Source organism: Lynx canadensis, chromosome D1 (assembly GCF_007474595.2).
Source record: "Lynx canadensis isolate LIC74 chromosome D1, mLynCan4.pri.v2, whole genome shotgun sequence".
NCBI classification, from domain to species: domain Eukaryota; kingdom Metazoa; phylum Chordata; class Mammalia; order Carnivora; family Felidae; genus Lynx; species Lynx canadensis.
The window spans coordinates 1,629,930-1,649,010 of record NC_044312.2 but is presented as its reverse complement, the minus strand read 5'-3'; the positions used below and the strand labels follow the sequence as shown (position 1 = coordinate 1,649,010).

Below are 19,081 nucleotides of genomic sequence, written 5' to 3'. Positions count from 1 at the left end.
ATATATATATACACATATACACACACACACACACACACATATACATACAATGGAGTATTACTCGGCAATCAAAAAGAATGAAATCTTGCCATTTGCAACTACATGGATGGAACTGGAGGGTATTGATGCAAGCAAAATTAGAGAAAGACAAATATCGTAGGACTTCACTCATATGAGGACTTTAAGACACAGAACAGATGAACACAAGGGAAGGGAAGCAAAAATAACAAAAACAGGGAGGGGGACAAAACATAAGAGACTCTTAAATATGAAGAACAAACTGAGGGTTACTGGAGGGGCTGTGGGAGGGGGGATGGGCTAAATGGGTAAGGGGCATTAAGGAATCTACACCTGAAATCATTGTTGTACTATATTTTAACTAACTTGGATATAAATTAAAAAAATAAATTTAAATCAACAAACAAAACGCTGACTTAGGAACAATAGCCAATTAAAATTTTAAGCCCCAAAGTAAATAGTTAAATTGCCCCCCTACTCAGACAGACTATGCTTTGAAAAATACTTATGACACATTTCTTAGAATTTAAAAGAAGAAAAGAAATTCAAAAGCCCTAAATTTCCAAAACCTACTTCCTGTATGTTAATATTACTCCTTCCCCAAACCCAAGCTCTCTGTGAAAGAACCTCTCCCAACAATACACAATGGACAAGGGAAAAAGAGAGTGGGTCCTACCCTCCATCTGCTTCTAACTGTTTTCTTCTGCCCTGTTTAGTATTTAATTTTCTATAATTGACCCATGTTATATGTTTTAATGTTGTCAGCTGCCTTTTTAGATGTAAACAAGAAATGAAACATAAATATATCTGAATAATTAACTCAGCCATTAAAATGATGAGAATAAAGGTGAGACTTATTTCTATTTTATATTTCACTTACGATTCTAATGCTGCCTGTTCAGTTTCCAAAGGCTGGATCCGTTCCAAGACGTGGGAATACTGGACGTTCGCTTTAACCCACGCGGCCAAAGGAGCCGCCGCAGTACTGGCTCGCTTCGCGTTCTGAAAAACCCATCACAAGTTATCCAGCACCCAGACTTAATTTCAAATAAAAGCAAAGCTAATTCTAGTCTGTCTTATGTAGGCCTTTATTTAATAATTTATCTCCCAAAATAAAGTGTTTGGCTTATAGCTAAAATAACAATAAAGTGTTAATTTCATTAAGGTAATCTAGAATTTTTGCTTCAGAGTTAGTGATTTTGAACCACATAAATCTTTAATATAATGATATTTTAGTGACAAAAGTGTTCCATTAGCCACATTCCTTATTATAAATTATTATAAATTATTATGTCTGTCCACAATGATGTTCAAGCATCAATTCTTCCTCCTCTGTACATGGGACACAACTTAATTAGAAAAAGCAATTCGGAAACCATTGCTATTAGTGCCATGTGAGACAATGCATATGACATTTTGAATAAGAGATCTCAAAAAAATACCAGAATCATGTAACTGAACCTATTCACTGAAAAGAGACACAAGAATCCTAACAGAGATATCTGGTCTTATCTAACAAATACACAGGAAGAAGGAAAAACAGACCAGGCAAGTTGGAGGTTAAGAAATGACAGACTGAGAATTTACAGCACAAAGATTCAAAAACCACTTACGACAACAAATGTGCACGCCAGACCCAACCTGGATTCCGGTCCACCCATTGGTAAATGCTTCTGACACGTAACATCTACAGCTTATTTTTTTTTAACTTTTGGTTTCCAGGCAATATAAATAATCAGTAACTTAAAGTTATCACATTTTAACAAGCAGAATATTATACAGTATGGAAAAGGAATTGGCAGCATAACTGTTAACAATTACCTTTGAATCAAAAGATCCTTTATTTTTATAAAGAAGTTCTTCAACACTGTGTCTTATCTCCTTTGGAATATTTCGTGCGTCAAAGGTTGCTATGTCGTCTCTCACACCTCTTTTCGCAAGGAAACTAAAATTACAGCATATTACTTAAAGTGAAGCTAAATAACATGTGCTATTTCTGATGAACATACCAATGTCACAAAATGGTACATACAATACGTTCAATCTGTTAGTTATCAAACAACAGGGTACTAATGTATCCCAGCTTCTAATGCAGCATCTGTCGTTTCTACAGACGACGAGGAAGAGCTCCAGGAAGATCCACCGCAGCCTTTCCTGGGTTCTGTGAACAACTTGGAGCAGTGAAATGAAGGGGTCACAGTCCTTTCATTTTACCCACATCCCTTTCTGAGAACCGCCAGGTACGTGCACGTTCTAGGAGATGTCAGAAAAGTTCCTGACTCTTTTCTAAGAAAGGTATTTTCAGCTGTGCCCTCGACCACATCCCCTTCCCATCTCTAGACAGGAAAGGACTCTACTGTCAACCTCCATGCTACCGCGGACCACGCATCGGAACGAAGCCCATCACGCTGCTGCAACGTAAGCTCCGGAGCTATCTGGCTGCATATTTAGTTATCACACAGCCTCTTCTCTTCCAGCTCACATCTGTACTGTTCCGGGGCTCCCGCCTCCTGTTTCTGTCCTCCGACCCTAACAATAGTGGCTATATTTTCTTCGTCAGTGAATCACAGTAAACACAATGCTCTGTAATGTGTGAGGACAAAAGAAGTGTATTTACTGAGATGTTCTTCAAGATTTCCAGGCATTCCTTTCTCCTCTTTGGACACTTAAAATAATCCCTTATTATGGGTAAAAACACAGATGTTGTATGGTTTTATCAAGTATCTTGAAATATGATGGCAAAGGGTATACTAGGTAATTAATGAAACAGTGTGAAAAGCAACAAAAGAAATATTTAAAAATACGAAGGATGGGGCGCCTGGGTGGTTCGGTCGGTTAAGCGTCCAACTTTGGCTCAGATCATGGTCTCACGGTTTGTGAGTTCAAGCCCCGTGTTGGGCTCTGTGCTGACAGCTTGGAGCCTGGAACCTCCTTTGGATTCTGTGTCTCCCTCTCTCTCTGCCCCTCACATTCTCCTGCTCTCTCTCAATAATAAATAAACATTAAAAAAAATAAAAAAATAAAAATACGAAGGATGGGTGCCTGGCTGGCTCAGTCAGTACAGCATGTGACTCTGGATCGTGGGGTTGTGGGTTCAAGCCCTACACTGGGTGTAGAGATTCCTTACAAATAAAATCTTTAAAACTAAATGAATAATACATACATACATAAAAATGTGAATGTGTACTTCATAGGGGAAATAATAACATTCTTCACAAATTCAAAAACTTACCTTTTCATGCTCACCCAAGATGTATCAAATATCCCCATCAGCCTTAAAACACCCTCAAGAATGTCTCTGATGATGTCAGGTGGCATGCGCAGTGAGCGAATTTCTGAAAGAGATTCTGGCTTGATGTTTCCAACTGCTAGTTTAGCTTCATTGACTAGAGGCTAAAAAGACAAAGGGCTTTATTGCTTTCAAAAATATGTATATAAAAATCATTACCTCTTTACAAATTATTGAATATTTGTCATTTTATTAAAAATAACTGTAGGGGGCGCCTGGGTGGCTCAGCCGGTTACGCATCTGACTTGGGCTGAGGTCATGATCTCAGGGTTCCTGAGTTTGAGCTTAGAATCCAGCTCTGTGCTGACAGTTCAGAGCTTAGAGCCTGCTTCGGATTCTGGGTCTCCCTCTCTCTCTGCCACCCCTCCCCCACTTGCACTCTGTCTCTCTCTCTCAAAAATAAATGTTAAAATTTTTTTTAATAACTCTAGTTACTAATATCCTTTTTCTTCAAATATCAAAATGCTTTGGGGCGCCTGGGTGGCGCAGTCGGTTAAGCGTCCGACTTCAGCCAGGTCACAATCTCGCGGTCCGTGAGTTCGAGCCCCGCGTCAGGCTCTGGGCTGATGGCTCAGAGCCTGGAGCCTGTTTCCGATTCTGTGTCTCCCTCTCTCTCTGCCCCTCGCCCGTTCATGCTCTGTCTCTCTCTCTGTCCCAAAAATAAATAAACGTTGAAAAAAAAAAATATCAAAATGCTTTAAAACACGCAAAATACAAAATCTTTAAGTTCTTACCACCATAACTGCAATAGTCTAATTTAGAAAATTCAATTTGTTTTGAGACAATTTGCTATTTTTTCCTTCAAAATTTTATTTAAATTTTAGTTAACATGCAGTACACTATTGGTTTAAGAAGTAGAATTCAGTGATTCATCATTTACACACGATACTCAGTGCCCATCATCAGGTGTCCTGCTTAGTGCCCATCTCCCACCCACTCCATCAACCCTGTTTGTTCCCCATCATTAAGAGCCTCCTATGGTTTGTTTCCCTGTCTGTCCCCCTCCCCTCCCATACTTTTTTTTTTTTAATGTTTATTTATTTTTGACAGAGAGAGAGAGAGAGAGAGAGAGAGAGAGAGAGAGAGAGAGAGAGACGGAGCATGAGCAGGGGAGGGGCAGAGAGAGAGGGAGACACAGAATCTGAAACAGGCTCCAGGCTCTGAGTTTGTCAGCATAGAGCCCGACGCGGGGCTCGAACTCACAGACCACGAGATCATGACCTGAGCCGAAGTCGGATGCTCAACCGAATGAGCCACCCAGGTGCCCCATCCCCTCCCATACTTTGATCTGTTTTGTTCCTTACATTCCTCATACTGGGAAGTCATATGGTATTTGTCTTTCTCTTATTTCACTTAGCATAATCCACTCTAGCTCCAACCACATTACTGCAAATGGACAATTTGCCATTTTCAAGAGGCTCCTTATATTCTAAGACAAGCTGGCTAACCTAGTGAGGAACCAAAAAAAAAAAAAAGAGCCTAAGACTTTGACTTGATTTCCCTACAATGCATTTTTCTTCAGACAACACGGCTTGTGAAAAACAAAGATGGTTTTTGATGACTATTGGTTCATTCACTGACTTTACCTGGTGGACCCTCCATCTTGCTTCTCTTCTACAAATAATACCCTGATTGAAAGCCACACTTGGTAATATTGTTAGAAAGTAAGTCAACAAGTAATGTTTGAACTCCTAGACACCACTGGTAGTCAAAAATGGCTCTTACCATTTTTCGGGGTTTTTTTTTTCATGTTTATTTTTATTTTTGACAGAGCATGAGCAAGAGCAGGGAAGGAGGAGGGTCAGAGAGTAAGAATCCCAAGCAGGCTCTGCACTGACAGCACAGAGTCGGACATGGGGCTCGAACCCACGAACCGTGAGATCATGACCTGAGCCAAAATCAGACACTCAACTGATGGAGCCACCCAGGTGCCCCACGAAATTTCCTTTGTAGCTTACCTGTACTTCTTTTAACTCATCATCAATTTTGTTTTTTCTTTCTTCAATTTTAACAACTTCTTCTGCTATCTTGTGCTTCAGTCTTTCAAGTTCTGTCTTTTGCTCACTAGCATCCTATAGATTTATAAGGCATTCCAATTAATTTTAATGCACTCAATATTTAAAAGCATAGTATCAAAATAAGTTACTTTAAAATAACATCTTCTATTAAATACTTTTGTCGTGTTAATTGACATAAGAGTTTCTAAAATGCCTGGGAAACCAAACATATAATTTACTGTATATGTACCATCAGGAGGTTTCTCTGCTTTATTTTAGTTTTTTCTGAATAGCAAAGCAATAAATGCTATTTATCTAAAAATCAACTCAGAAATGCATAATGTATAAAATTATCATAATACACATTTAACACTTGCAATAAATAACCCAGGGAAGTTAGTACTATCGTGTTCATTTCATAAACTAAAAATAAATTCTTCTATAATTCTAACAGTAAAGACTAACTCTTAGGGACTAATTACATTATATTGCAAGTTTGTGTTTCTACACTTTTAGACAAAAATTAATTGAAATCATGACAATAATACGATGGCGAATAATCAACAAAAATTACTACAGATTCAAAAAACACTAAGTCATGAACTCTTTGTTCCTGAAAGCAAATATCAAGGGTCCCACCTACATGAAAATGCTATGGATCGTTGTGAATGTCCATATTTGGTTTATCTGTACTAACTGAAAATCCAAAGAGGAAATCCGTCAAGAAACCTTGTACAAGTGCGCACCTCAGTGGTTCTCAACTCGATTACAATCACAAGGAATGTCCTGTGTTCTACTGCCAAATATATTGAAATAGTCTGGATGCAACTGAGGCACGGAACTGTTTAAAGACTTGTCAGGTGGCTCCAATCCGTGGCCCAAGCGGAGACTCACTGAGGAAGTGGACCCTTGCTTCCCCCTGCCCTTCCGGGGAGGCACCTTCCACACCAGCTCAGGTGGAACTGTCCCCGGGCCACAAGCCTTCCCACCTGCACATCTCCCCCTCGCTGCTCAGGAGGAAGTCGTTTTCTCCACCTCCACATAAGAGCCGCCAAAGGCCCGGCTCATGTGTTTCTTGTTTTATTAGCCTACTCTACCAACTGGAGGTTCTCCCTATTCTGAGATTTTATAGCATTTATTTCTTGTTTTTCTTATGTCACAAACCTAGAGCTGCGAGCTTTGGAAATTACACGGTTGGATACTTAAGCTGTCTGTCCACACTATACCTTTTTATAACAGAAAATGTCAGCTATTCATAATTAAGAACAATTACCAACTTACGAGATGCACGGTGATTCTTCCTAGTCTCTGCTAGGCAATACAATTAGCCACAGTCTTAGGAAAACCTCTTCTAGGAAGGGGCCAGACAGAGAAAGGGCATGGCGGCCAGCGTACCCGACTCCAGCCCACTAGTGTGAGACCACACAGGCACACAGGGCTGACTATGCCCCTCTAGTAAACACACAGTCACCAACACTATTATCCTCTACAGAGCTTTCACTTTTTTCATATTCCAAATTACTCTTTAAAGGTAAGTATTTGACAGATTTTTTTAAACAATAAATATAGCTGGCTGCTTTACAAAAAATATCCGTATTAATTTGGTTCCAAAATACCCTGAGGAAAAAAATATGCTAAAGTTTTATAATATGAAAATTACATTTGATTTTCCTATTACATTACTCACCAGGTCAGGTACTCAATAACATTATCTTGGAAACACTGAATGTGTACATAACCGTCATGTTTCTGGAAATGTTACTGCCTTTGACAATGACCACACGCATCAAAGACGGTCTTAACTGGACCACTCGGGACCTTCCAGACAACCCTCCCATGAAGCTCACACCCCCACAGTCCATCCAACCCTCAGATCGCCAGTGAGGATGAGCACACTTAAGAAGAAATCTTCATTATCATGCTACTGGAAGTCAAAAGAAAGCTGGAGTAGCCATACTTCTATCAGACAAACTGGACTTTAAATTAAAGGCTGGAACAAGAGATGAAGAAGGGCATTATATAATCATTACAGGGTCTATCCATCAGGAAGAGCTAACAATTATAAATGTCTATGTACTGAATATGGGAGCCCCCAAATATACAAAACAATTAATCACAAACATAAGCAACCTTATTGATAAGAATGTGGTAATTGCAGGGGACTTTAATACTCCACTGACAACGATAGATCATCTAGACACAGGACCAATAAAGAAGCAAGGGCCCTGAATGATACATTGGATCAGATGGACTTGACAGATATTTAGAACTCTGCACACTAAAGCAACAGAATATACTTTCTTCTCGAGTGCACATGGAACATTCTCCAAGATGGATCACATACTGGGTCACAAAACAGCCCTTCATAAGTATAAGAGAATTGAGATCATACCATGCACACTTTCAGACCACAATGCCATGAAACTTGAAATCAACCACAGGGAAAAGTCTGAAAAACCTCCAAAAGCATGGAGGTTAAAGAACACCCTACTAAAGAATGAATGGGTCAACCAGGAAGTTAGAGAAGAAATTTAAAAATATATGGAAACAAATGAAAATGAAAATACAACAATCCAAACGCTTTGGGATGCAGCGTAGGCAGTTCTGAGAGGAGAATACATTGCAATTCAGGCCTATCTCAACAAGAAAAATCCCAAACACAAAATCTAACAGCACACCTAAAGGAAATAGAAGCAGAACAGCAAAGACACCCCAAACCCAGCAGAAGAATAGAAATAATAAAGATCAGAGCAGAAATAAACAATATAGAATCTAAAAAAACTGGAGAGCAGATCAATGAAACCAAGAGTTGTTTTTTTGAAAAAATAAACAAAATTGATAAACCTCTAGCCAGGCTTCTCAAAAAGAAAAGGGAGATGACCCAAATAGATAAAATCATGAATGAAGATGGAATTATTACAACCAATCCCTCAGAGATACAAGCAATTATCAGGGAATACTATGAAAAATTATATGCCAACAAACTGGACAACCTGGAAGAAATGGACAAATTCCTAAGCACCCACACGCTTCCAAAACTCAATCAGGAGGAAATAGAAAGCTTGAACAGACCAATAACCAGCGAAGAAGTTGAATCAGTCATCAACAATCTCCCAACAAATAAGAGTCCAGGACCAGATGGCTTCCCTGGGGAATTCTACCAGACATTTAAAGCAGAGATAATACCTATCCTTCTCAAGCTGTTCCAAAACCTAGAAAGGGAAGGGAAACTCCCAGACTCATTCTATGAAGCCAACATTACTTTGATTCCCAAACCAGAGACCCAGCAAAAAAAGAGAACTACAGGCCAATAACCCTGATGAATATGGATGAAAAAATTCTCAATAAGATACTAGCAAATCATATTCAACAGCATATAGAAAGTACTATTCAACACGATCAAGTGGGATTCATTCCTGGCCTGCAGGACTAGTGCCATATTCACAAATCAATCAATGTGATACATCACATTAATAAAAGAACAGATAAGAACCATATGATCCTGTCAATCGATGCAGAAAAAGCATTTGACAAAATTCAGCATCCTTTCTTAATAAAAACTCCCAAGAAAGTTCAGGATAGAAGGAACACACTTAAACATCATAAAAGCCATTTATGAAAAGCCCACAACTAATATCATGCTCAATGGGGAAAAACTGAGAGCTTCCCCCTGAGATCAAGAACATGACAGGGATGTCCACTCTCACTGCTGTTGTTTAACATAGTGTTGGAAGTGCTAGCATCAGCAATCAGACAACAAAAGGAAATCGAAGGCATCAAAACTCGCAAAGATGAAGTCAAGCTTTCAGTTTTGGCAGATGACATGATATTATACATGGAAAACCCGACAGAATTCACCAAAAGTCTGCTAGAACTGATACATGAATTCAGCAAATTCACAGGATACAAAATCAATGTACAGAAATCAGTTGCACTCTTATGTACTAATAATGAAGCAACAGAAAGACAAAGAAAAGGATCTCATTCAGAATTGCACCAAGAATCATAAAATACCTAGGAATAAACCTAACCACAGATGTAAAAGATCTGTATGCTGAAAACTATAGAAAGCTTATGAAGGAAATTGAAGAAGATACAAAGAAATGGAAAAACATTCCACGCTCATGGATTGGAAGAATAAATATTGTTAAAATGTCAATACTACACAAAGCAATCTACATATTCAATGCAATCCCAATCAAAATTGCACCAGCATTCTCCTCGGAGCTAGAACAAGCAATCCTAAAATTTGTACGGAACCACAAAAGACCCCAAATAGCCAAAGTAATTTTGAAGAAGACAACCAAAGCGGGAGGCATCACAATCCCAGACTCTAGCCTCTACTACAAAGCTGTCATCATCAAGACAGCATGGTATTGGCACAAAAACAGACACATAGACCAATGGAATAGAATAGAGACTCCAGAATTGGACCCACAAATGGATGGCCAACTAATCTTTGACAAAGCAGGAAAGAATATACAATGGAAAAAAGACAGTCTCTTTAACAAATGGTGCTGGGAGAAATGGAAAGCACTATTTCACACACATTCTTCTCACATGCAAAAGAAAGAAACTAGACCACTTTCTTACACCATTCACCAAAATAAACTCAAAATGGATAAAGGACCTGAATGTGAGACAAGAAACCATCAAAACCCTAGAGGAGAAAGCAGGAAAAAAAAACCTCTCTGACCTCAGCCACAGCAATTTCTTACTTGAAACATCCCCAAAGGCAAGGGAATTAAAAGCAGAAACGAACTATTGGACCTCATGAAGATAAAAAGCTTTTGCACAGCAAAGGAAACAATCAACTAAAAGGCAACCAATGGAATGGGAAAAGATATTTGCAAATGACATATTGGACAAAGGGCTAGTATCCAAAATCTATAAAGAACTCACCAAACTCCACACCCGAAAAACAAATAACCCAGTGAAGAAATGGGCAAAAGACATGAATAGACATTTCTCTAAAGAAGACATCCAGATGGCCAACAGGCACATGAAAAGATGCTCAAAGTCACTCCTCATCAGCGAAATACAAATCAAAACCACACTGAGATACCACCTCACGCCAGTCAGAGTGGCCTAAGATGAACAAATTAGGAGACTACAGATGCTGGAGAGGATGTGGAGAAAAAGGAACCATCTTTCACTGTTGGTGGGAATGCAAACTGGTGCGGCCACTCTGGAAAACAGTGTAGAAGTTCCTCAAAAAATTAAAAAGAGATCTACCCTATGACCCAGCAATAGCACTGCTAGGAATTTACCCAAGGGATCCAGGAGTGCTGATGCATAGGGGCACTTGTACCCCAATGTTTACAGCAGCACTTTCAACAACAGCCAAATTACGGAAAGAGCCTAATGTCCATCAACTGATGAATGGATAAAGAAGTTGTGGTTTATATATACAATGGAATACCACGTGGCAAGGAGAAAGAATGAAATGTGGCCTTTTGTAGCAACATGGATGGAACTGGAGAGTGTTATGCTAAGTGAAATAAGTCATAGAGAGAAAGACAGATACCATATGTTTTTACTCTTACGTGAATCCTGAGAAACTTAACAGAAGGCCATCGGGGAGGGGAAGGAAAAAAAAGTTACAGAGAGGGAAGGAGGCAAACCATAAGAGACTCTTAAAAACTGAGAATAAACTGAGGATTAATGGGGGTGGGAGGGAGGGGAAAGTGGGTGATGGGCACTGAGGAGGGCACCTGTTGGGATGAGCACTGTGTGCTATATGGAAATCAATTTGACAATAAATTTCATATAAAAAAAAAAAGAAGAAATCTTCTTTTGGGGGGCCTGCATGGCTCAGTCATTTACGTGTCTGGTTCTTGATTTCACCTCAGGTCATGATCCCAGGGTCATGGGCTGGAGTCCTGCATAGGATCCACACTATCAGAATGGAACCTGCTTGGGATTCTCTCTCCCTCTCTCTCCCAAAATAAACAAACAGTAAAAAAAAAAAAAAAAAAAAAAAGAGAGAGAAGAAGAAAGCTTTTTTGTGAGTAAGTATAAAAGAGTCAAGTAGGAGAAAAGCAGTAAGAAAAGATATTTGGGAAACATAAGGTCGCATCAAGTATCCTATGAGAGCTAAGTGGAGGCAACTCAACAATGACACAAACCAACAAGAAAGGACACTGCCACAAGCAGACATTCAGAGGCTGAAAAAAAAATCTAATAATATTGTCACAGAAATGAAAAACTAATAGGAAAATTAGAAAATGAAGAATTTTAAAGGAAGTGAGCAAAAAGAGAAGAAAAAAGGTGAGAAAAGAAGAAAATTAGCGAACAAGGCAGGAAGTCCAAAGTGCAAGTAATGGGGATTCTAGAAAGTGAAGACAGAGACAGGGAGGTACAGAAGCACCATCAGAATAATTTAAGGACACTTCCCAGAACTGGAGGACAGAAGCATTCTGGTGCAAAGAATCCACATTGTGTCCAACACAGTGAACAAAAATAAACCTAAATCAAGGCAGATCAAGTCACTTTCAGAACAATGAAAACACAAATCTAAAAAACCTCAAGAGAGGAAAAAAGAAAAAGATCACCGCAAAAGGATCAGAACTTAACCTAACTTTGAGAACTTCAGTCACAAGAGAAGTTGGAAGGAAATGGAGTAACACTTTTCAATGTCTAAAAACAAAGGGATTACATTTTCTTCCTGACCAGTGATGTTGAGCATCCCTTCATGCGTTTACTGGCCCTTCTTCTTTCACACAGGGTACCTTCAAATATTTTGGCCATCTGTAAATTAGATGTTTTGTTTTATTATTATTGTGTACATCATGGTTTCCGTCTATTTTGGATACAAGTGACTTATCAGATTTATGTTTTGTAAATAATTTCTCCCAGTCTGTGATTTGCCTCTTAATTTTCTTCAGAGCTTTTTTCACAGAGCCTACGTTTTTAATTTTGATAAGCCCAATTTATCAAATTTTTTCTTGTTCTATTTTAGTATCACATCTAAAAAATCTTTGTCTCACCCAATATCTTCAACATTTTCTCCTGTTTTCTTCAAAAGTTTTATAATTTTTGGTATACATTTAGATCTACGATCCATACTGAGTTAATTTTTATACAAGTTTAAGGTAAAGATCTGTTTTTTGTTCTCTACCTGGATATCCAAATATCATTAAAAAAAACCAATCTTTTCACTATTCAACTGGTATTTTGTATAAAATCGATCAACTATGTACACATTCATCTACTTCTGATCTCCATAATGCTCGAGTGACCCTGTAGGGGTCATTACACCCATGTCATGCTTCCTTGACCACCACAGCTCAGTAGTAAATCTTTAAATCATAAGTCCTCCAACTTTATTATTTTGTGAGTTTTTGTGCAATTTACTTTTATTGAAATTTATACATTAGTCTAGTGACTATTGAAGTTCATTAAAAGAGACATTAGACTTGCAGTAAGGTTAATAGTCACCAACATGAAGATGGACAAACATACATGAGACCTAATCAAGGAGGTAAACGAACAATTCAGTGATTCATTAAAGGTAAGGATTGAGGGGCACCTGGGTGGCTTAGTTGGTTAAGTGTCTGATTTCAGCTCAGGTCATGATCTCGCAGTTTGTGAGTTGGACCCCCATGTCGGGCTCTGTGCTGACAGCTCAGAGCCTGGAGCCTGTTTTGGATTCTGTGTCTCCCTCTCTCTCTCTCTGCCCCTCCTCCATATGCACTGTGTGTGTGTCTCTCGCTCTCAAAAATAAATAAACATTAAAAAAAAAGGTAGGAATTGAGAGAACAGAAGTCCAATATAATTTTTCAGTTCTGTCTTGAATAATTAGCTATAATGTCAATAACACAAAAAATTACAGAGGTTGGCAAGGATGCAGAGAAAGGGGAACCCTCTTGCACTGCTGGTGGGAATGCAAACTGGTGTGGCCACTCTGGAAAACAGTATGGAGTTGCCTCAAAAAATTAAAAATAGAACTACCTACGTCCCAGCAATTGCGCTAGTAGGTTTTTACCCAAAGAACACAAAAATACCAACTCAAAGGGACACGTGCACCCCAATGTTTCTAGCAGCACTATCGACAATAACCAAAGTATGGAGAGAGCCTTAGTGTCCATCACCTGACAAATGGATAAAAAAGACGTGGTTTATATATACAATGGAATACTATTCAGCCATAATACTCATGAGACTTCTAAGAAGACACGTTTACTAAAATACTGCATATTTTAGTCTGAGGCCAGGATGAGGGAGTAGGGCTCAAGGATAAAAACGATGAATTTGGTGGCAGTCAGTACAGAGTCAGCAGGAAAGAGGCCAAGACAAGAACACCCTGAGAGGGCGTGCAGACACAACCCACAACCTGGGCAAAGAAGACTTTCAAAGAAATCTCCTCTGAAAAGTTCAACCATCAACAAAGGTTCATTGAAGACAATGGCAGAAAGGTGACACCATCAAAACATAATCATGAAAGTATAAATGAAATGAATAAAGACTTATTTCTTAAATCCTGAAAATATTTTTATTTTTTTTATTTTTTTAAATTTTTTTTTTCAACGTTTATTTATTTTTGGGACAGAGAGAGACAGAGCATGAACGGGGGAGGGGCAGAGAGAGAGGGAGACACAGAATCGGAAGCAGGCTCCAGGCTCTGAGCCATCAGCCCAGAGCCTGACGCGGGGCTCGAACTCACGGACCGCGAGATCGTGACCTGGCTGAAGTCGGACGCTTAACCGACTGCGCCACCCAGGCGCCCCAAATCCTGAAAATATTAAAGGCAGGAGGAAAAAACCCTTGAAGCCTGAGGAGATAATTTTAAGAAAAATAAAGACATATAACAGAGGGTAAACAAAATTGTTTACAGACACATCTACGCCAACCTAAAATGTTCATATTTGCATATTTATAGGGTTTAGATAAATTAGTATATGGTGAATTGAGAAAAATATAGTTATGATTTAAAATTTTTTTTTTTAACATTTATTCATTTTTGAGACAGAGAGAGACAGAGCATGAACGGGGGAGGGTCAGAGAGAGGGAGACACAGAATCCGAAACAGGCTCCAGGCTCTGAGCTGTCAGCACAGAGCCGGACGCGGGGCTCGAACTCACGGACCGTGAGATCATGACCTGAGCTGAAGTCGGCTGCTTAACCGACGGAGCCACCCAGGCGCCCCTAGTTATGATTTTAAAATAACATGGGAAACTTCCACACTCTTTCCAAAAAGCTCAGTGTTTAATACCATCAGTGTGACTCAGCAGACAAGAAGTATTTTTTATATCCACATAAGTAGAAATGTAACTTCTCCCAGTACTGATCAAGTGGAAATGGTCTCCCTACCGCCTGCATCTCTGCGCCCCAGAAACATCACCTGCATCGACACCGTGATCTCCTGAAGGGCGGCGTCTGCTTCGTCTTGCTTCGTCTTTAATAACACACTTTGCTCGCCAGCTTTTCTGTTCAGCTCATCCACAAGAGCTTTAGCTTCATTCAGTTTAGACACACCAGCCTGCATCGGTAAGATATGGACTGGCAGATGATCAATAAAGTATAGACTGGCAGACGATCGATAAACTATGGACTGGTAGACGATCAATAAAATATGGACTGGTAGACGATCGATAAAATATGGACTGGTAGACGAACAATAAAATATGGACTGGTAGATCACTGATAAAATATGGACTGACAGACGATCGATAAAATATGGACTGGTAGCATTAAAAACAGGTATTACATACACACACAGTAAATAAAACCTGTAAGAAACCATCAAGAAAAAATGTGTGTACACATCAAACACTTGCAAGCGAACTTGGGTTTTTCCTTACTGCCAGTTATGACTTATTCAACCATACACCCAGTAAGATGTAGTAAAAGACTCCACAGAGGCATTAAAACACACACACACACACACACACACAGATTTTATAGTATCACAGTAAACGTGAACAGATCGACACATATTTGGCAGCTTGAAGACCAGGATTTTTACCCACTGCGTTCTGAGAGAGGAAACAGAGCAAGGAAAAAGTCCATAAACCTTCTCCATTGTTCAGTCTCACTGAGTAAAAGGACTCAAGGACTCGTCTTCTTATCCTGGACATCATTTGGTTCTGTCTGTCCAGTAGCTACCTTTTTATAAGAGGCTGCCTCACATAGGGTTCTGGTGGGCTCTGAATCAAAATACCTTACCTATTCCTTGGGGAGGACATTTGACCCTGGGCTAGCCATTATGTTACCCCATCCCACTGCCCATGAATAATGAAGGAATGGACATGAAAAAAATGCCCGCTCTCCTATAATAGGAGTTAGGTTTTTGTCACCTAACAAATGAGAAGATTTGGGGAGATAGTAACAGCAAGAAGGAAAAATCAACAATATTTATTGAGCACCCAACACAGAGGACAGCATCAGGCTGGCTCTCTGCATATATATTTTATTGAATACGCTCACATACAACTGACCCAATTAAGTTGCAGGTCAATGAGTTTAAGTAATTTACCCACAGCACCAAAGAGAACTAAATCAGTACAACGACCTTTATAGTTAGTGGCTTGCTACGAATGAAAGTGTATCATTACAGAGACAGACAAAGATAACTTTTTGTCAATTGGGAGGGATTCTAGTTTATTACACTAACAGAGACTCTATGACTTTGGAAAGGAAATGCTCTCAGACAACTTCCAAGGCTGGCATTTTAATGTCACATTTAAGTTGAAGCTCTGTAATTACAGAACGAAAACTGTTCATAATATACTAAGTGACAGAGATAAAAAGTATTATTTTAGGAGGTATGATTTTAATTTTAAAGGTTATTATAAAGCTTACTCTCCATGTTTTAAGACACATTGCTGAATTTCTAAAAATGCTTTCACATTAAAGAAATTTTTAAAGATCACCAGAAACTATCAAAAGCACATAAATGCCACCCAGTGAAGAAAAGGAATAATTACTGAATCAAAAAAATTACAAAACCCTTCCTATACCTAGTGAAAACCACAGGTCGATGAGACTGTTTTAAGGCCTGTAATACCTGTAATATAGTGTGGTAGTTATTTATACTAAACATATGCCACAACCAAGGACTGTGATATAATCCTTATACCCTGTGTCTAGACGAAATGATTAAAATATTGTACCTGCAAATGACTTTGTCTTTTTAATAATTCCTTTTTCTTGCTGCTACTAATGGCAGAATACACACGTAAGAAGGTCATGTATCGGCTTGGTGTAGCACCATATGCTTTACAAGATTCATGGATTAATAAAAATGATTTTAGAAAATCGGGATCAACTGGAAAGAAAAAACAAACATGACTTAATATACATACGATCCATGACGAATTAGCGAGAACAACGTGAACTGTACTTATCACACACACATATCTCCACCTCCGCCACTGTAAGTGGCAGACATCGTCTGTCTTCAAGGTACACACACATTCCTACATATCTATTCACTATTCAAGCTCCCACTCTCCTTACAGATTTGAATTACTTAGGATCAGTGGTCTCTGCCCTTCCACTGTTATATATTTCCTCTGAACACTTTTATTGCTGCAAGAAAGATAAATCTGCTGTCATAACATAAATTAGTTAGAACTACATGACATGTAATCCAGAAGAAAGCACAATAAAAGCTGCTTCAACGGAAAAGAAGGATCAAACCAAGTAACATGTATCCACTGTCATCTGACTCAGGGACCAGCAGGATTTCAGCAGCCAGAAAACGGAGAATAAGGCCCCACTAGATGCAGCACGCCGTTCACTCAACACGCCATCTTCCTGTCACCGTCTCCATCCACTTCCTTCCGTGTTCTGTGCGTCAGTCCAGAAAGTCCACTTCGAAGCAACGTTGAAGCCAGAACCCCTGCCTGGCACGCCACAGCCTTGGTGGAACCAACCCCCACCCCCGCCCCAGGGCATGGCCTGGCGCCCCGGGTCCGCTCCTTCCTCTCAGGTGACCGCAGCGGTCCCTCCACAGTTCCTCCCCACACCGACGTATTTTCCAGTAACTGAAGAAAGGCATGGACCCAGAAACTTCCGTTTCCAAAACAAGACTCTGGTTACGTCTCCGCTAAAATCTCTCCATCACCCCGCATCACCCCCAAGTTGGAAGCAAAATTTCTCAGCCCCTCCTCCTCTTCCAGCTAATACCCACACGTCCATGCTCCAGCCAGTGGGCGGCGTGCAGATCCGGCCAAGTGCCTGTTCTATGCCTGCACGCAACTCACTCTTCCCAGACCCCACCGCCCCGAGTGCCTGTGTGCCAGGGCCCGTCTGCTGTAACGTCTGCCAGTAAGAGGCCTCACCCTCAAGGGCACTTCCCATAAACTCCTACCATCATCTGTCTCGCTACGGCAGAGTTTATTTTTATAACAGAACATAATTCTTGCTACTTTTCACTCCACCATAAGCTCCTAAGTCATCTCTAGTATCCAGCCCAGTACCTAATGTGAACGGAGTTCAGTAACTATTTGGTGACTAGGTGATTAGAGAAATAAATTAACGAATGTGCTATGATATATAAAAAAAAGACCACATTCAAAATTATTTTGGAATAATACAATGAGAGTACAATGAGAGTACAATTAAGAAAACATTATGTCAGTGCCCAAAGACACCACAGAACTTTCTCATGTACGAGCTGAGGACAGGACCTATCGAATGGAAAGTGAAAACTTGGCCCACCGGCCAAAGACCCTGTAACAGTGGAAGCAGAACATCCTACGGTTTGGGTCAAACATCTAACTGTTTCACTGCTTAGCCGTGAACAACAGATACTGTGCTAGGTCCTATATAAAACGACATAAACACGAATTCAAAAATATAGAAAGCTTCAAAGTACGGTTTTCCTTAAAAGAAACCTAACTTTGTTACCTTAACGTTTTTCAAATTTATAATCATTGTGAATCTTTAACGAAGCTGTAATATTAGAGAATGGCAATTATTTCACAAATAAAACCCAGAGTCGATTTCATCAAAAGAGTACCTGAGTGTTTTTTCTTTTCTTCTTTCCTTTTTTTGTCACTATATTTTTCTTCACCATCTGTTTCACTGAATAACATTTCAGGTATCTAAAACAGGAAGAGCATTTCTTCAAACCTCAACTCAGGATGGAAAAGTTTACATAAATCCAATGTCAGAGGTTAAAAACAAACAAACAAAAACAACCCTTTTCTCCCAGGTTTCACACCACACTCAGCGAAATAAGATAGCCATGGTCAGAAGACATGGTTTCCTAGACATGTGACACATGTCAGCCATTGATTGCAAATTAATGGCAACACCTCACCTGAAAAATGATTAGACTGTAAGAAATGAGGGAAATCACAATTTGGATTAAATTACAAAATAATCACAAATACCAATTAAGATCATAAAGTAATGATAATAAAATGCTTTTTCGGGCATCAAGGCATAAAGGAATAGTAAGGATTCTGAGGTCTCTTGACTAACAACTAAAAGCAAATGAAAATCGTTCGGGAATTAACAATGTCATGCTTGATAATCCTAAAAGCTACTGCTGTGTTACTGCACTATCACAAATAAGAAAATCACGTTTCATCAACAGATCATTATTATAGAACATACGATAATCTAGTGAGAGTACTCATTTAAGATATCAAAAAAAAAAAAAAAAAAAAAAAAAAGCAAAGAAGTCTTAGTTTCCTGAGAAAAAACTAAAGCAGAGCTCTGACATTTTTGCAACGGGAAAACACGGGTGTGCAGGTCAAAACATCCTCTTCTGAATCTCCCAGACCGAACACATGTCACACAAAAGATCCCGCAACGGGTGAAG

The 19,081-nt window shown here is 39.3% G+C and overlaps 1 protein-coding gene across 3 annotated transcripts in view; it reads right to left on the bottom strand.

The window, feature by feature from the left end:
* The window catches only part of DYNC2H1 (dynein cytoplasmic 2 heavy chain 1), a 341,058-nt gene that overhangs the window by 223,760 nt on the left and 98,217 nt on the right, over positions 1 to 19,081 (bottom strand). For all 3 annotated transcript variants that reach the window (XM_030333927.1, XM_030333929.1, XM_030333928.1), the window contains exons 53-59: positions 18,272 to 18,356; positions 16,419 to 16,573; positions 14,648 to 14,785; positions 5,266 to 5,379; positions 3,251 to 3,411; positions 1,840 to 1,963; positions 899 to 1,020 (exon numbers count right to left, since the gene is read on the bottom strand). In XM_030333927.1, coding sequence (XP_030189787.1) covers positions 899 to 1,020; positions 1,840 to 1,963; positions 3,251 to 3,411; positions 5,266 to 5,379; positions 14,648 to 14,785; positions 16,419 to 16,573; positions 18,272 to 18,356 — 899 coding nt within the window. The remainder of the gene's footprint in view (positions 1 to 898; positions 1,021 to 1,839; positions 1,964 to 3,250; positions 3,412 to 5,265; positions 5,380 to 14,647; positions 14,786 to 16,418; positions 16,574 to 18,271; positions 18,357 to 19,081) is intronic.